Raw genomic sequence first — 19,713 nt, 5'->3', positions numbered from 1 at the left:
TCTTGTCCTGCTCCGTCGTCTTCGGAAAGAGGCAGATCTTCGGGGGCTTTATTCCTGGGCTGCTAGCGGTAAGATCCGCCTGAGACTTGTCGGAGCTGGATTAATCCCCACAACCCACTGTGTTTACCACCCAAGCTTCCACCTAAAAGTATGGAAAGCAATGCCTCATCGCGGCAGGAACCCTGTTTTGCTGCGCAGCTTACCGCATAGTACGAACTCTGTTCCTGGAAACTCTACCCCTGTCCCGGTGGGTCGCAGCGTTAAATGGATGTTAATTAATGCGCGCTCAATTGCCAACAAGTCTTATATCTTAAATGACTTGTTCTGTACGGAGAAGCTTGATTTTATGTTTATCTCTGAGACGTGGCAGCGTGAGAATGAAGTCTCACATCTTTTAGAGCTGTGTCCCGCTGACTGTTCATTTCTCTGTGCGCCTCGGATGACTGGACGAGGGGGTGGAACAGCGGTAATTTTCAAAAAGACATTCTTATGCCAGATGATCTCCTCAAGCTGTTACAACTCTTTTGAGATGATTATGATAAAAATTGGACGAGAACAGCCCATATACGGCATTTTAATTTACCGTCCACCTGGGTCTGCTGCAGCTTTTCTGTCAGACCTACAAGAATTTTTAACTTCCACGATTAAACTGGGCAAGGTCATCATTGTTGGTGACTTCAACATTCATGCAGAGGACTCATCAAATAGTACCACTAAGGAGTTCCTGAGCATTATGGACTCTTTCAACTTTGTTCAACATGTATCAGGTCCTACTCACACAGCTGGGCATACTCTGGACTTGGTCTTCACCTGTGGTGTTTCCCTTGACCACATGAACTTAAATGATGTTTCTTTTAGCGATCATAAGTCAGTCTTTTTTAATGTATTGTTCAATTCAGAGTCTCTTCCTCAAAGTTTTATTAGGTGCAGGCGCTTTATTGATGACTCTGTCATTTTAAAGTTTTCTTCTCTTTTTAATTTTAAACCTTCTTCTGACGAGGTTGACATCCTTATTAATTCTTTTAATGAACACTGTCTTGCCATTCTTAATCAGGTTGCTCCTTTCAAAACTAGTCATTGCACTGTTAGTTCCTGCACACCATGGTTAAATAATCAAACCCGTGGTCTTCGACGCTCCTGTCGAAAAGCAGAGCGTCTCTGGAAGTCCACTGGGCTGGTTGTCCATCGGGAACACTTCAAAGAACTTCTTCACTTATATAATGAGTCAGTTAAAGAGGCCAGATCCTCTTACTTCAATAATCTCATAAATCGTCATAAAAATAACCCAAGAATTCTATTTGATACTATCAATAGTATTGTTTCTCCTCCAACTCAGCATGCTGTGTTACTTTCTGACGAAGACTGTAGCACTTTCCTCAATTACTTTGTAAATAAGGTGATGGACTTGAGATCCAAAATCTTCTCAAGTGCCTCCCCTTATGAAGATGCCCCTTGTTGTCCCGGGTCATTTACTTCTTTTTCTCCAATCACACTCAGTGACTTAATTGCAGTAATAGGTAAAATGAAATCCTCATCATGCTCCTTAGATATATTACCTCCCTCTGTCCTGTCTGGGACTCTCACCAGCATTGGTCCCACATTACTATCCATCATCAACAATTCACTGAGGCAAGGCTGTGTTCCGTCCTATTTTAAACATGCTGAGGTAACCCCTCTGTTAAAAAAACAGAATTTAGATCCTACCTCCCCTAGTAGTTATCGTCCTATTTCAAGATTGCCATTTATAAGTAAATTATTAGAAAAGATTGTAGAAAATCAGTTCAGGTCCTTACTATGCCGATTGCAGATTTTTGACCCTTTTCAGTCTGGCTTTCAAAAGCAGCACTCTACGGAGACCGCTCTCTTAAGGGTCTATAATGATCTACTAATGGCATCTGATGCAGGAAATTGTTCCGTGATCATTTTGCTTGATCTTAGCGCTGCCTTTGACACCATCGACCACAAAATCCTACTCAACAGGCTGAAGGTTCTGGCTGGTGTATCTGGAACTGCCTTAGACTGGTTTTCTTCCTACTTATCAGACAGGACTTTTTCTGTTAGGACTGATAGGTTCTCCTCTAACACTGCTGCCCTAACCTGCGGGGTTCCACAGGGTTCAGTATTGGGTCCATTATTATTTTCTTTTTATATGCTTCCTCTAGCTGGCATTATTCAGTCTTTTAGTGACCTGTCTTATCATTTCTATGCCGATGACATTCAGCTGTATATGTCCTTTAAGCCTCATCAGCTGGATAGGCTGTCCACCCTAGTCCAGTGCTTAACTCAGGTTTCTGACTGGCTTTCTAACAATTACCTTGTTTTAAACATGAACAAGACAGAGACCATGATCATAGCTCCTCCTGATCTATATTCTAAAATCAGTCAGGTTCTTGTCCCTTTCTGTTCTTCTGCTAAGCCAAATATTCGAAATCTTGGAGTAATACTTGACTCTTCTCTGGGCCTTGACTCACACGTAAAATCTCTGTCTCGTTCCTGTTTCTTTCATTTAAGGAATATTTCTAAATTGCGACATATGGTCTCCTTAGCTGAACTGGAAAAAATTGTCCATGCATTTGTGTCATCGCGTTTAGATTATTGTAATTCCCTGTTTACCAGCTTGGATAAATCATCTCTTTCTCGCCTCCAAGCTATACAAAACGCAGCAGCCAGACTACTAACTCGCTCTAGCAAGCGAGCTCACATCACTCCTATTTTATGTTCTTTACATTGGCTCCCAATAGATTTTAGAATTCGTTTTAAAATTATTGTTTTAACGTACAGAGCACTAAATGGCCAAGCCCCAGATTATTTATCCAAGCTTCTCACAAAATACACTACTGCTCGCTGTCTCCGCTCACAGACTCAGAGTTTGTTGGTTGCTCCCAGAACACGTCTGAAGACGAAAGGGGGCGGAGCCTTTCAGTCTGTGGCACCAAGGCTGTGGAACAGTCTACCTCTACAACTACGTTTGGTTGACTCTGTGGAATCCTTTAAAAAACAGTTAAAAACTTTACTGTTTAAACAAGCTTTCTGTTGACCAATGCTTTTTACATTTTTATATTTTTAATTTACATTTAAACTCTATATTGTGTATATTGTGCATTTTGCTATTTATCGTACTGTTTATTTTAATCTCTGTGTGCAGCGCTTTGTGACTACCTGTCTATGAAAAGCGCTTAATAAATAAACTTACTTACTACCTTATTTCAAATTTCATTACTTACAAATTAATATTTAGAATTCGACATATTGTCACCCTCACGTTACTCAGTCATTAACGATGTAGAGTAGGTGTGTTTACCTCTAAACACTGCTATAGACTCCATTTTATTTTGATAATTGTGTTTAGGAGAAGATGGGATTTTCAGCTGAAGGTGCTTACAGCTGAATACAGGGACAGAAGTGGAGACAGACTGCACCGTTTGTTAGACACAAAAACACACAAGCGAGTATATCTCCTCTGACCTGCTCCTGTTAGCACTAATCAGCTGTTAGTGCTGATTTGAAACCTCAGCAGGACGTGTTCACAGAATTACCTGACATATAATAAGGTTTATGCCTACCTGTGTGATACGGCCTGTTTAAGAAGTCTGTGCTCCAGTTTTAGTGAGTGAAATCCTCGTGTGTTACTCGTCTCTGACGTAGCACTAAGTAGCACATCTGTGCATGTCGCCTGTACATCTTATAGATAAAGCTTGCTATTAGCCAACAGCCTTTTGTCCAAACATATTTCAAATTAAAAAAATTAACATGATGAAGCCGAACCACAAACACAGTTTTAAACCCCTTTCAACATGTAAATTAATCAGAACGGTAGCTATATTGAAATGTATTGATGTTTTTTTATAGTATTTTTTTTCTCTCTTATTTTCTTTTCTAAATGTACCTGTATATTGTTTACATGTTTGAAATAAATCACCAATCAAACTGTGGTGTCCAGAAACAAAGGATGGTGTCACAGAGGCTACATCCATTTTTTTTTCATTTGAAATCTGTGATATTTACAAAAACCCTTTAACTGATTAAAAAACAGGAGACTCCCCTTACTGCTGCAGACACGAGGTCGAATGTGGTGTGTGCAGAGAACTTACAGATTGGGGATGATCAGGACAAAAGTCTGGGAAGAAGCCCAGCTACTTCCAGATGCCACCCACAGATTTCCATTAAAATCTGTTGTCTTAATTATTATTTACTCTACGTCAGCACTCACAGCGCTTTATACAACGCATCTCATTCACCCATTTACACAAGCATTTATTTTCTGCCTCTACGTGCTCTCTTAGACGGCAGCATCTCGGGGGTTCGCTATGTTGCCTGAGGATACTTTGGTATCTAGACTAGAGCAGCCAGGGATTGAACTACCAACCTTTTGATTTGTAGGTGACGTACATATATATGTATATAAATATTTATATATATATATATGGAAAGAACTTCCTCCCTGCAGAGTCAACACAGTATTACAGCATCATCATCATTCTCCTCCTCCTCTTCGTCGTTAGCTGCAGGTTGTTTGTTAATTTCTACTCCAGGTGTCGTCTAGCAGTTGACTGACTTTAACCACCTGTCACAAACACCCAGGATGCCTTTCACCTCACATTCATTGCGGCTCTTATGAAGCATGAAATAACGCCAGGAGGGAGGAAGAGGCGTGACAGGCCTGTCTGCTCCTCGGAGGCTGTTATCAGCCGCACTCTGTCCTGCTTTTATTGTGTTTCAGGGTAAAATAAAGTACAAAATGAGAAAGTAATTTATTAACAGGTGCGACGAGTCTACAGAAACAGTTTTACCTCTTTTGTTGAAGTGCCACAGATATGCCTGAACTCTTTTGTGTTTGCCTGGCAGCATTATCGGTCTCCGTGTTCTGTGTTTCTTTAGTTTCACCAAAGGTCAGTTTCTTGTATATTAATCTGCTGAATTAATGCCGTCAGTGTTTTTCACAGTACGACCCAAAGTGACCCCTGAAATATTTTTAAATTAATGCCAGATGTGTGCCCCTGAAGTCAATTAGATCAGCTTTTTTAAACTCAAATATACATACCTCCGTGTAATTTTATACTTTTTTCAAAATCATCCATTGTTACCTTCATAACCTTAATTCAGTTTATTCGCAGCCTCACAACGCTTTATTTTCATGCTCATGTAAGTGGTCCAGTCCACTTACACACCACATTATATATTACTTTGTATTCTGAAACAGTTAAACATGTTTCAGGTAACGTTTGAAACGTATTTCTGGGAGTATTTGAATGGACTGTGATTGTAAATGGCGTCTGGGAGTGACTTACATGCCTGGTGTGTAGTCAGGGGAAGCCCAAAACATTGTTGAGGGGTGTCAACATTTTTTACATGGGGGACAAGATTTGTTGGTTCATCTAAACTCACAGAGCAAATCTTTTAATTTTGTGATTTTTTAAAATTCAAGGTACGTACAGTATGGTACATCAGCTACGTCAACAAAGCTAAATCACACGCTGGCATCATCTGTCATGGTTTTACATATAATAACACAATAAAAATAATCTGGTCCTCACCAGGTCTTATAATATCACCTGAGATGAACAGTAACACACGACAGATTTCACCATCTAATTATTCATATAAGAAAAACTAAGCCAGAATGCAGAAACAGTGCATGAGCTCAGAGCATGATTCAGCATCTTCTAGAACAGGGGTGGGCAATTCCAGGCCCCGAGGGCCGGTGTCCTGCAGGTTTTAGATCTCACCTTGGGTCAACACACCTGAATCACATGATTAGTTCATTACCAGATCTCTGGAGAACTTCAGGACATGTTGAGGAGCTAATTTAGCCATTTAAATCAGCTGTGTTGGTTCAAGGACACATCTAAAACCTGCAGGGACACCGGCCCTCGAGGCCTGGAGTTGCCCACCCCTGTTCTAGAAGCATTTTTAGCATTAATAGCTGTATGACTGTATCAGTCTCTCACATCGTTGTGGAGGATTTTTTGACGTAACTTCTTTTCATTGAGTTTAGTTAAACTCTCTCAACAGCGTGTCACAGCATTTCAGTCAGATTGAGGTCTTTGAGTGGAGCATTGCAACACCTTGATTCGTTTCTTTTTCAGCCACTCTGCTGTAGATTTGTAGATGTGCTGCTTTTCTTGTGATCTTTGCAGTTTGAGACCGATGGCATTTAACTCTAGATCACTTTGATATACAGAGGAGTTCATGGTCGACTATGGGGCTGTGGCGTGCCAAGGTCCTGTTGTGGCAAAACAAGTCCTAAACATCAGCCCTCCACCACCGTGCTGACCATTGCTATGGGGTGTTTGGTTAGTTTTAAATGTTGTGCTTTACATTATGGATAAACTTCTCCATTGTGGTCTTGTTCTTCCAGAGCACAAACCTTTACAAACCTAAGACTTCCGTGTTCTTTTTTCCCGTTCTTTGGGATTTATTGCAGCCGTCAGTAAACCCTGTAATGGCACAAAGCAAAGCTGTACAGCTAATCTTCTCTTTCCACTGTATTAACAAACATAGGAGCGGCTAGCCAGTTATTTGCAACCTCTGTCTGTTGTTTGTTCGTTATTCTTGCCAAAAATCGGCTAGTTTTCTCAGTTTTTTCTCAGTACATTACTTTAGCGCCATAGTCCTGATTTATATAAGAGTACTGTGCCAAAAATTAACCGCTTTTTTCCCGCTTTCTTCCAGATACGTGAGATCACGGACGAAACACGACATCGACATGCGTATTGGGATCCACTCCGGCTCGGTACTGTGCGGCGTGCTGGGACTCAGGAAGTGGCAGTTTGATGTCTGGTCCTGGGATGTGGACATCGCCAACAAGCTGGAGTCTGGAGGCATCCCAGGGTGAGGAAACGGAAGGAATTTTCTGTGGCTGTTTTTATCTCCAGTTGGATTATTGGCAGTGGACAGACAGAAAATTCAATCACATAAAACATGGCTCCAGAGAAAGCAAACTGATGTTTGGTAAAGATATGTCATGGCCAGAGCCGAGCATGAGATGCGATTATGCTGAGTCCCTCAGTCATTTATTTTTATCCACCCTCATATAGTTTTTAAAAGGATAGTTTAGTGGCATAATATGGCAATTTTTTAATCTTCATGTTCCTGTTGTTCCTGTTTGACCTTAAAAGGCAGATTATTTCTCTAACTACTGATTTAACATTTCCTGCAAGCATCTTTTCCCATAAACTTCTATATAATCTGACTTGTTTTTTCACCCGTCACCTCGTGCTGCAAATTAGAACGGAAGCAAATTTGTATGTCTATGTCTATACATATGTCTGTATGTATCTTCTCCTTAACAGGTGGGCCAATCGAGCTCGAGCATCATCATGTATATAGTGATTATTAACATAGCATTTATTATAAATCCCAGTTCTTTTGATTTTTCACATTCATCACCCTCCTGTGAATGTGATGTTACATTCTACAGTAGTGTTTGTTTCATGTCACGTTCATGTTTGTCACCCATATGTTACGTAATGTTCATCAAATGTGTATCCGAGGTGGAATTTTGTTCCAGTCATCACTAAATGCATCTCCACTGGTTGCTGAGCCTGGTTCTGCCAGAGGTTTCTTCCTGTTGAAAGGGAGTTTTTTCCCCCTGTAGCCAAGTGCTTGCTCACAGGTGTGATCTGATCATTGGGATTTTCTCTGTGTTACTGTAGGTGTTGACCTCACAATATAAAAAAGATCCTCAAGAAAAAATCAGTACCTGGTGAAGAAAGTGAAACATTGAACAGCAAATGTTTTTCACAGGAATTATTTATGTCATGGATTCACTTCAGTTCAAATGAATTTTTATATATGAATTCTAGTCAAAGCGGTCATCTCAGAGTACATGTAAGGGGAAGATCCTGCAATTTTAGCAAGAGAACTCCAATGAGCTGCACTTGATGTGATGGTGGGAAAGAAGATTTCTAATAGGATGAGGCTCAGGGAGGGGCAGCTTCGATTGGTTGGGTGGGTGAAGGGAAAGAGAAAATGAATAGAGAGACCACAAATAACACACACAATAAAACACAAAGTACAGGAAACAGAAGACAAAAGCAAGACAAAGCCAGAACTGAATCATGGATTTACATCTAATCAGCGACATGATTACATTGTATCTATGGATACTTCTTTCCCTTTGGGCATGATGTTTTTATGTGTATATATATATTGCCATTTTTTACCTTTCTTGGATAGTAAGTGCAGGCATTAAGTGGGGAGAGAGCAAGCACAAAGCAAAGGACTGTGGGTCAGACTTGAACCCAGACCACTGTGACATGTGGTTACCTTCTCACTCACTGAGCTAAAGTGGCACCCAAGATGTTTTAAATATGTATGTTTTTTTTCTCCATTTCAGGAGGATCCACATCTCTAAGGCAGCTCTGGATTGTTTAAACGGTGACTACGAGGTGGAGGAAGGCCACGGGAAGGACCGCAACGACTTCCTTCGCCGCCACAACATCGAGACGTACCTGATAAAGCAGCCCGAGGAGAGTCTGCTCTCCCTGCCGGAGGACATCATGAAGGAGGCGGCCAGCTCGGCCGACCGTCGAGCCAGCAGCGCTACCTTTAACGAGGCCTCGTGGAGCCCCGAGCTCCCCTTTGACAACATCGTGGGGAAGGAGAACGTAAGTCCCGCCACTGCTTGTAATTCAGGTCACGATGTATGCACTTTATCACCCTGCCAGAGAATGTCTGTCTTTGCAGCAAACTTCTTCTGCAGTGATGATTAAACTGTTATCTTTATTTCTACGTTCGGGGGAGGGGAATGAATTTTATCTGCTCGTTAGCTAATGACATAATGACCCCATTTCTGGGTTCAAATGTTTCCTTATGATGAATGGGAGTCTCGTCTCTTTAATATTCTCCAGTGCTCCGTTTTTTTTAAACTGGCACAAGCCCACCAGACCTATTTAATTGCCATTCTCAGCCTGGTTTCTTCTCAGCCTGGTAGGATCCAGGTGCTGCTAATTAAATGCCCTTAATTAATTGATCATCAGCAAGTGTAAGCACCTCTATAAAAGCAGTTTGTTGGTCTGGAGCATTCAGGCACGTGCAAACATTAAAGCATGAGTGAAAATCCTCGCAAATTCATCCCATAGTCAGATCATGCAGTGCTCAGAGACATGCACAAACCCGAGTTTTTTCTTTCTTTTCCTGTCATACAATATTACATTCATGACAGTACAATTAGAAAAGATTGAACAAATATGGCTTGTTTGGAAGTGGAGACGTTTGGCCATAGCACTTCATACAGCACAGACGGTCAGCGCGGTGCTGCAGGGGTATTGATTTGGGCTTGGCCCAAACTGAGTCATGCAACAGGACAATGATCCCAAGCACTGCAGCAATGGCTGAAAAAGAAGATGTTGCGAAGGTCCAGCCAAAGTCTGGACCTCAACCAGGACCTTAAGAGAGCTGTGCAAAAATAAAGTGATGCTGCAAAGAAGAGTGGGACAGATTTTATCCACAGAAACTGATCATTTGATCAAGTTATTATATAAGGTTGTTGATTAACCTATTTAATCATATGGCGTGCCTAGTTTTTCACAGGACTCCACGTCATATCAAAACTGTACATAAGCTAATCCTTGACAAGTTTTCCAGCGATGTTAGATTCAACGTTAGAGCAGCGACTTTGTAAATCCTTGTTTCATCGACGCCTGAATGCTAAACTTTACTGTAACACCTGTTAGAACAACCACACTGATCTTTTTATTGGAGCTAAACAAATTTGGACTGTTTTCAATTGTCTGTGCTTGTTTTCTTTTTGGAACTGAAGCATTTGGACCCAGAAATGAGTGAAGATGCCAGACGAAGCAAGTAGATGGGAGGAAATAAACTTCTGTTTCATTTTTCCTGATGATATTTGGACGACTAGAATACTCTTGGCCAGCTTGTTTGCTTTAACTGAGTTTCACTGCAGGATGAAGTTTTTTGTCACGGCGGGCGTTTTTTAATTTATTTATTTGTTTTTTGTTTACAGTGCATGGGATCTTCTCAGTTGTTTCGCCTGTTTGTTGGTTGCTTTGTCCTTTTTGGGGGGTTTTGTTTTCCTGGGAGCGAGTGGACAGCTTTCTGCAGAGAAAATGTGTTACTGTGGTAACGCATCACTGCGCGCCAACCTTCTTTTTATTTTTTATTTTCGGATGACGAGCTTGTGATTGTGTGGCCCATTTTAAACATCCTCCTCATTTCTTCTTCATTTGTCTGCCTGTGACAACAAATCAGCCCCCGGAGGGGTTTTGTGTTTTGTCTAAGACGGTTGAATTTGGAGAGAGTGATTGAAGGTTGAGCTTGTTTCACATTTTCTTTCTTTTTTTTTTGTTGAACAATGTGGAAGGGAGAGGGAGAAAAACTAACAGCTGATGGATGTTTGTGACAGTTTCAAATGGTGTTCAGAGAGTTTCCTGTCAGGAAATATCTGAAAATATGTTAGAAAAATGTCCTTAAAACATCAGACACACAGGCTGATGAATGCATCGTTTGTTTTTTTACAGTATCATTTAATGCAGTTTTCTCTGTTTGCACCGTTCCCAGATCCTTTTGCCTCTATAAGGAGCTAACACACCGGTTAGATATATAGTCATAGACTGAGGAAAAGAGAGGCGTGCAACTGCAATGAAACAACATGATGGAGCTGTACAGTCTGATTGTTGTGTCTTGTGAACACTGTTGGGCATTTACCTTGCAGTATAAAGCCACCTTGAGGTGACTGTTGTTGTGATTTGTGCTGCATTAATGAGCTTGAACTGAATTAAAGGCAGGATTACGTGTTGTGTGCTGCCAGGTTCATGGGCGAAGGCGAGGCTGTGTGGTTCGGGTAAATTGTGAAGATCTTTTTTAAAGGAAACTTCTTAATCTGCTCTTGAGTTGCCATCTTCAGGTCTGTGAAAGACTTTTATGCAAGAAAAAAATGAAAGATTTGTTACTTATCTTTTCTTTTAGAAGATTGTCCTGTTTGAACTATGTTGCATTGTGTTGCATTAGTATGCCTGAGTAAGGCTACCAAATGTTGAGGGCATTACATGGACTACGTTGCATATGAAAATGGTGTGAGACATACCTTTTTGATGAATTAAGTACCAGCGTGACCTGCACTGAAACTGAGACGACTCCGCTCTTGTGCTGCTTTAATTGTTGCGACATCATTGGGCTGCTTTTCTCTTTCTCTCAGTGTTTTGTTCTCTGCAGCAGCGGTCTCCAACCTTTTTTGCGCCACGGACCGGTTTATGCCCGACAATATTTTCACGGACCGGCCTTTAAGGTGTCACGGATAAATACAACAAAATAAAACTAGTACCGGTACCGGAAGAAAGAAGATTTATTCATAACACACGTGAAAAGACCCAGGAAAACCGAGTAAAGGATAAAAACGATAACAAAATAACGCTGAAAACCGATAAAAACCCTGAAAACTATACATTTCACACCTGAGCCTCAACTCTTGCGGCCCGGTACCAAACGACTCACGGACCGGTACCGGTCCGAGGCCCAGGGGTTGGGGACCGCTGCTCTGCAGTGATTTGAATCAGGCCTAATTAACCATCAGCTTAACTGAGTTCTCTCCTAAATGAGGTTTTAAAAACACCCCAGATATTTTATGCTGAATGCATGTGCTGTCTATATCCAATAGTACTGATACTTCAGAGCAGAGATGTCTTTGAAAAGTAAACCTGGAATGCTTCGACGACAGGGTCATAAAGTCTCGTCTTTTAATGACTGACAGACACAACAGCGCTCAGCTGTAAAAGACTAAAGAGGTGTTGTTGTCACCCTGCTGGGTGGGTGGCGTGGACACCCCGGTTTGTGGTTACTTGAGAACGAGCCAACGTAGGATTTTGAAATTACACCACAGGTGCAGCTACTAAAAGTCTCAGATGAGTTAGAATCTCTGTGACCTCGACCTCAGGGTCAAGGTCAGTTTTCCAAAACTCCTGTGAATGTGATACTCCTGAAGGAAGTGTTATCATAGGTGCATCTACTGGGAGGCTGATGGGTAACACTGGTGACCATGCTTGGAGTCTTTCATGATGTGCACGATGTTATCAATATTCAATTTCTGGGAAAAGACGGTAAAAAGGATATTTGCAGCTGAAGCAGTGTGTGTCCGTTTCACAGCCTCACCTACACCAGCAGCATCCTTTGTTTTGTCCTCTTTACAGTTCTTCACACTGGAGTAATATTGGGAGGGGGGAGGCAACTCTAAACCGTGGAGTCTTCTGCTCATGCATGACTCTTTTTTTATTCTCAGTCCTGATCCATGGCCTATGTTGTCTGAAAGGATCATAATCAGGACAATCTGCCTTAAAGTGGAGATTTCAGATTTTTGTATATGACGTGATGGAGAAATGAAAAATTCGGAGCTCTTCTGTGTTGCATTTGAACTTCACGTGAAAGGCAAAGTAAAAGCAGTGATTAGTGAGCATGAACGCAGCACGTGAGTGTCAGCGTTGTGAAACTTGAGCTGTTGGATTTCGTTCTGGCCTTCGTCTCGGAGGAGGAGGTGCAGTTACTCTGATGTCTCCTTAGCTTTGAAGTTTACATTTTCTTCACATTTTGTATGTATTTTTCTGTGTATCAGTTTGTGTAACCACTGCTGACTGAGCTGCTGCCCATCTTTGAAGGCTGAAATATTTAAACTTCATTCAATTCATTTTATGTCCTCGTCTGTGTTTTATCTTTTTCTTTGTTCTTGTAATTGGAAAGGTTCTGCAGAGTTTCCTTGTAAACACATTTTATTTAGTTACTTCCAGGTGCCTGATATATCACAGTAAATGAATGTGAGCTTGTTTTGCTGCATTACACCTGACAGTGTGTTAGTATTAATGTAGATGAGGGTGCTCGGTCTCTGCAGCAGATTAAACTCTGACCGTTGTCTTACGCATACTTGGACGTATCTGCTGTCCTCCCACAAACAAAGACATGTCATTGTGCATGATGATGGGAGGGGGATTAAGAGTGCATTCTCAGGCCACATTTGCATTCCCAAATTGCTTTGATTGGACGAGCTTTTTGTGTCCAGCGCTGCTGGCCGACACCCAGCACCACAAACATGCCGCTTGGCGAGGACTCGTTGTTCCTCCATCACAAAGTGAATGGAGCCTTCCTACAGCTTCTGCTCCAGGCCGTCGAGCTTCACGTTTCATCAGGATAACTGGAGAAGGCGAACAGTTAGCTTAAGATTTCATGTTAAACACATCACCAAGCCATTTCAAAACCCTGCAGAGATAATAGAGATAATGAGGACTAAATTTAGCATCGAACTTGAAACGTTTAAGAGACATTTATAGAAGTAGGCCGTCGACCGTGTGTGATGCATCAGCGTCTGTTTTCTCCTTTGTCTCTTTTAGTTTCTTCCTGTTTGGCTTCCTTTGTTTTTATTTACTGCAATTGTTCTCTTCCCTCCTTTGTTATTTGTCTGATTTTCTCTGTGCTGTGTACTCCAAACGTGGTTTTGCTCTATGTCGTCGTTTTCCTGTCCTCCTTCTCTCTTCCCAAATGGTCGCAGCAGATGGCCCCGCCCCTCCCAGAGCCTGGTTCTGTCGGAGGTTTCTTCCTGCTAAAAGGGAGTTTTTCCTTCCCACTGTCGCCAAAGTGCTTGCTCATCATATGATTGTTGGGTCTACCTTACAATCTAAAGCATCTTGAGGCGACTGTTGTTGTGATTTGGGGCTGTATAAATAAAATTAAATTGAGTTGAATAGACTGATTAAAGTTCCCGTGTGCTTGTCTGGCTGGCTGTGATCGAGTGCACTCAAGAACGTTAAACACAAACTTGACAATTTCCTTTTGATTTCATGGACATTCAGGTCATAAATTATACATTAGAATTATTATAATACATACTATTATAAATCATAATATGTATTTAAAAGTCCAGTCACAACAGATTGCAGTCTAACACTGTATATTCTACACGTTTTTATGAATACGGCGCTGTTACAACATGCGATGGTAATGCCATATTTTCGCTCCTTATGTGAACAGTGAAATGTGTCTCCGCTCTCAGCGTGTGCCAAATGTGCAGAGCTGCAGTTTGATTGTTTCATCTCCTGCAGCTCCGAGCTGACAGCAAACTCTGCAAACTCGCCTCCTGTGTATACGAGGCTGAATGCAGCAGGAGTTTACAGCGTCTGATGTAAGCGTGTGTTTGGATGCAGAGGAATGTTTTTTCTGAAAAGTGCCACTTGTTTTTTTTTTTCTTCTGGCACAATGAAAGCCTGTTAGAGAAGTCAATTCAAACAGTGGCTCTTTGCATATCAAAGGCTCCTCGGAGGAGTTTCAAAGCATCTCTTCAAAAAAAAAAAAAACACTTTTATTTTCTGTTGCGTTGCTTTCCTTGGAGCTCGAGTTCTTACTGCTGGTTTTCTGTGACCCCCGTCCTTCACTCCTATTGGTCTGATTTGGCTGGCACGATACTGGTGCACGCCGGTGTCAGTCAGAGAGGAAATAAAGGGACTGCAAAACAATAAGAAGAGTTCAGTTATGTCTTGGCTGCGTCCATTGTTATGACGTGAATATTTGAAGGCCGATAATCGGTGTAAACGTGACTCGCCACCAGATGGTCAGCGTTTCTGGAGATTAATCACCGTCTTGTTAAGTGGCCGCTGCTTCTCTGCTGCAGGGAAATAAGTACTGTAGAAATGAGCCGACACAGTCGGATGGCAGTGGTTGACGTAGTTGTGAAATTAAATCAATTAATTAGTGTTTATGGAAACTTGTCTTCATTTACTTGAACATTATTCTGTATCAGACCAGTCTAGCATCAATTCATTTGTGTCCATGTGCGTGAAGTTAACATTTTCCACTTTTGAAAGGTGAAAACGTCATTTTGCTGCTCACGCGAGAAGCCATGATTCAAGTCCCACACATAAGTTCTATATTTTTAAAATATATTCTTACTAAAATGAGAGTAAAACTACTGGATTAGATTAGAGATCAAATATAATGAATTTATAAGCTGTTTCATGGGTGAGTGAGGGTTAGTCCTTTCCTCAACAATTAATAAGGCAGAGAATGAGGAAGTAGGAATGCATTTTTTCCAGGAGGAATATAGCACCAGGGATCACACGGTCAGTGAATCAGATGTGATGTGAATCGTATGCTGTGGCTTTAACAACCCAGCTGAACATCTATTGAAGATTTTGGACCAACCACCACCATCAAAACACAGGATATGGGGATAATTTTGGACCAATGGTGTCCATCCCTTTAGCAGTGATTCAGAGAATCCACATGAAGGCCCGACACCTTGTTAAGTGTACTCACACTAGGAGATCTGTAAGTCCAGGAAGTTTGACAACTGCAGCTGCATTTCTTCTGTGTTTGTCTTTATCTCATCCTAAACTGTCAGAACTTTAAATAAGTCAATAAGGCAACTAAAGTATACTAAAATCTAACTGTCCCGTTAGCTTAAAAGCTAGTTTTTCTTGCTTTAGTAGCCGATATTTAAACAAAAACACTAGAAATACTCAGCCTATGTTTGACTCTTATGCTAAGATTGAATGGACTGACTTCTCTCGCCTGCAGTGATCTGACTTTATGCTCCTTTTCTTCAGCCAGGACGCTGACAGCAGCTTTGACACTGACATGGGCACTAGGAGCTTCCATCAACTGTAAACAGCTGGTTGAAGACATGCAATAACACATAATAGCAGATGATTCACCGATTTCACAGGCAGCTGACTGAAGCAGCAGGTAACAGCTCTGTGCTGATAACTGTTATAAAAACAGGATTTAGTATCTGCGGCCAACCATTATCTTCCAATTATCCTGCGTTTTATTGCGTAAGACACAGATAGCCACTGAAGAAATGACATCATATCCTGTGTGTCACTGTGATTACGGGAGCTATCGTCCATCCGGGACTGATTGCTATCATGAAACTCAGAAGATTCGTCGCGTGCCCTGAAATCGTACTCGGAGCTCCGTGTGGGCTCTGCACCGACTCAGTGGCTCTGTCTCTACCTCTTTCATGCTTCACTGTGTACCTGCCGGCGCCCGTGATGCACAGCACAGTCGCAGTGCTTTCGCCTCGAAGGAGCTTCTGCGTTTCCTTAGAAGACCCGGTTACTCCGAGTCCCCGCTCTGTGAAATCCAGGCCAGAAAGAAATGGGTTCAGTTTCATGTTTCATTTCAGCTCTGCTCAAGTCTCACGTCTGCATTTGAAATGAAAGGTGGCTCAGCCGACAGGGACGCGCGGCAGCTTGATCTCTTTCTAGACGCTCCTCCCTTGACCTAATTCTCGCTACCTTGTTTGCATGTTCACTTTAAAGGCTCGCCGAAGGCTAGAATCAGTCTGAGTTTGTGCTCAGTGCTGCTGTAGTGACTTAAGTCATGCCAGTTCAACTACAAAGCAGTGTGCAATCAAAAGTCTGAAGACGACATATTCAGCTTCTCCTTACGTTAAGTCATGCATACACTGCAGTAGCGGTAAATGCTCATTAATAAACATGGAGAAAAACTCCATATGAGCAAAAGCGTCATCGTGCTGCTCTAAATGCTCAGGTTTGTTTTCTTTAGCTTCAAAACCACTAAGCTGGTGTCACGAACGCACCCAGGTCGTGTTTTGATGCTCAGCTCAAGGCGTGAAAACCCAGACTTCAATAATCAGCTGGTGATGCAACAATGGCTACATCCATCTTTCATGTATAAACGATATTTGGCTTGGGCACTTTTGTGGGAAAATCCTCTGCTGATTTATGTCTGCCACTTTTATGTTTCAAATTATATAATGCTTTGTGAGAAAGGGCACACCATCACATCAGTACCACAAAACAATGGTGTAAAAGGAAGTTTGAATAAGGACAAAGGTCCCTGTTCTGTTGTCATATGTTGGTCTTTGCAGCAGTGTGTTCTGTTATTAATGTGTATACATACATGTAACCCCCGCTGGCTCGATGCAGCCAAACTGCTCGACGACTAATCACTGTAGCCAGTCCAAAGACGGGAAATGCCAGATCCAGAAGCGGTTGCCCTTTAGGCTGTAGACTTCCTGAGGGATGTGCATGCCAGGAAAAATCACAGCAGCACGGCTCATAGCCCTGCCCCCTCCGAGTTCTTCTCTCATTAGCTGAAGACTAAGGCTCGCTATCTTTATTGTGGAATATGAAGTAATAGATTCAGATTTCAATTTAATTCAATTCATTTGTATTTATAAGGAACCAAATCACAACAACAGTCACCCAAAGATGCTTTATATTGTAAGGAAAACCCTACAATAATACATACAGAGAAAAACACTATGAGCAAGCGCTTTGGCGACAGTGGGAAGGAAAAACTCCTTTTAACAGGAAGAAACGTCCAGCAGAACCAGGCTCAGGAGGGGCGGGGCCATCTGCTACGACCGGTTGGGGTGAGAGAAGGAAGACGGGCAAAGAGACTGGCTGTGGAAGAGATTAATTACAAGTATGATTTAGTGCAGAGATTTCTGATGTGGATTTTTTCTGCGATACTTGTTTTTTACAGAAGAGTGTTTTGTGTTTTGGAGTTTTCACAGGTAGCAGAGGGTCAGACAGGGGACTGAAATACAAGGAAAACTTGGCAGTACACAGCAAGTCTACCATCACAGATTTTTATATAAAATATTATGTAGCTTCATCCAATTTCTGGAAACAGGTATGCGTAACAAGAGAAGAAAATTCTTTTGTGGCTTTGATCTCTTGATGGTGGAAATCCTTGTTTTAAATATTTAAAGCTTTCCTTTAAAATTCACAGGGATTCATGTTTGAAACCAGATTCTCCTCTAAAGAGAGGAAACCTAAGGAAAACATCCAGCTCCAGACGCTGATGATAAATTAACCGTGCGATGATGAATTTCAGCTTGTATTCATTTTTTCTGCATAAAGTCAGTGAGTTTCTACCTAGTGGTGTTTTTTTTTTCATGTATTCTGATGAAGCTGACATTTGCGTCTCTCTGGGCTGCATGTGCAAAGATAAAGAGTGGAGTACTAAAGTGTTTTTTTATGCTTGTGAACAGGATGAAAAGAGTGAATCAAGAGAACCTTACCTTTCAAAATAAAACACAAAGTTACATTATCAGTGCTGCAGGTTTTCAGCAGTCTTGCATTATTATCATTGGAGCTCATCTCTGTTTCATTTCTTTCTGGCTCAGATGTTTGGAGGTTAAGTGATGAACAGGTTTGCCAAGTGACGGCTCGATGTTTTAGTTAGCAGAGGTGTCAAACAAAAGGCCCGGGGGCCAGAATCAGCCCGGCAAAGACTCCAGTCTGGCCCACTGGGATGCCATTGGAAAATTTTAAACTTTGGACTTTCACTGGTATTTTCAGATGTTTTACAATCTTTGCTACTGATAAATATAACCCCACCTCGGCTTTAAAAGGCTGACGGACAGCAGGTGGGTTGGTGGGCGGGGCATTCAAACACAGGACTATAGCATTTTCAGGTGACCTCATTGTCAAGGTTAAAGGTCAAGTTTTCTGAAACTCTTTTAAACATGATAACCTGAGAAAGGATTTTCAAATTAAAACAGCACGAGATAATCATGTTTAATAAGTCATCCTGGGCAGCTGTTATGAAGGGGAAAGTATTTAAAGTAAACCCAAAGCAATTTTGTGTCACGCTGTAAACAAAATTTATTTCTGAAGTAAAGTTTGATCTATTTTTCAGCCCCCTGGTACTTGCTGCGTGGTCATCCATCATCCAGGGTCATTTTAGTTTGAAAAAGCACCGATTTAATCAGATGTGGATTCGTGCAGCTCAGAACAGAAACCACGCTCTAGTCTCTTCCTGTAATGATCTCTCAGTTTACGGGTCAATAAGCCTTTTTATTACTTCTGTGCTGCCTTGTTTATGCATTTTATGGCATTTACACCAAAATCACAGTGTGGACATAAAACACTCCCAAACCTGATCTGAGTTTGTGCTGTAAAGCATCACAGCTGACTCTGTCTCTATTTAACAGACGCATGGAGCATGTCGCATGTCGCATTCAGACATATCGTCTGTATATTTTTCCCACATAAATGACCTGAGATTAGTCTGAAATTAACTGATAATAAAGTCTGCATACCGTCACCTCACCTGTCTTGGGCCTGGAGTGCGTAGCTGATGCTCATCAGCCAGTTTCCTCATTATAATGAAACCGCTCCAAATATGTTAATGATTTGACACAAAGGCCATGCGTTTTCATTCATATGCAAAAGATGAATTGTTGAGCTCAAGTTCAGTTTCAGCTCCGATCTCTTCGCTGTGTGCTGAGAGCAAACAGGGCTGAGCTCACAGTCACTGTTCTCCGTTGTGGTTTTTATTATGCAGACAGAACTTTTCCTGATGCTTTTAGTTTGCACCTCATTTCCTCCTACCTGCTAAGTTTAAGTGCAAACTCTTTTATTTCTGAAAAAACAAATGACATTTCAAGTGACAACTAGAAAAACAGTTCACAGTTTGCAGATAAGTAAATAGACTGTCAACAAGTCCACAGTTTTCAAGCTCAAAGGCAGGAATGGGGCCTATCCTTGGGTGAAACTCCCGATGTGCCGCTCGACGTTAACAGCCTAAAGTGTGCGAGTGAGATAAATCAAAGGAAACAATCTGAGCTGTGTGGTGGATCAGAGCCCACTGAAAACACAATCTTGGCTTTTGCCTAGCTGCCCACAACAAAAATCTGAAGGAGATCCGTGTGCTGTGCAGAGGCACAAGTAGAAGGCGAGGGAACAGGTCACAGAGGGAGCTAAAAATAGCAGCAGAACACAAGATACTCCAGAGGTG

At 41.7% G+C, this 19,713-nt stretch overlaps 1 protein-coding gene across 2 annotated transcripts in view; it reads left to right on the top strand.

Annotated features, from left to right (window-relative positions):
- adcy8 (adenylate cyclase 8 (brain)) overlaps positions 1-19,713 on the top strand; it is a 127,585-nt gene that overhangs the window by 61,480 nt on the left and 46,392 nt on the right. For both annotated transcript variants that reach the window (XM_084912882.1, XM_084912883.1), the window contains exons 6-7: positions 6,673-6,831; positions 8,339-8,609. In XM_084912882.1, coding sequence (XP_084769008.1) covers positions 6,673-6,831; positions 8,339-8,609 — 430 coding nt within the window. The remainder of the gene's footprint in view (positions 1-6,672; positions 6,832-8,338; positions 8,610-19,713) is intronic.

Source organism: Perissodus microlepis, chromosome 18, assembly GCF_051167445.1.
Source record: "Perissodus microlepis isolate ML-2025 ecotype Zambia chromosome 18, ASM5116744v1, whole genome shotgun sequence".
Classification (NCBI taxonomy): domain Eukaryota; kingdom Metazoa; phylum Chordata; class Actinopteri; order Cichliformes; family Cichlidae; genus Perissodus; species Perissodus microlepis.
The sequence above is the reverse complement of the archived record's forward strand: the minus strand, read 5'-3'. Positions and strand labels throughout refer to the sequence as shown.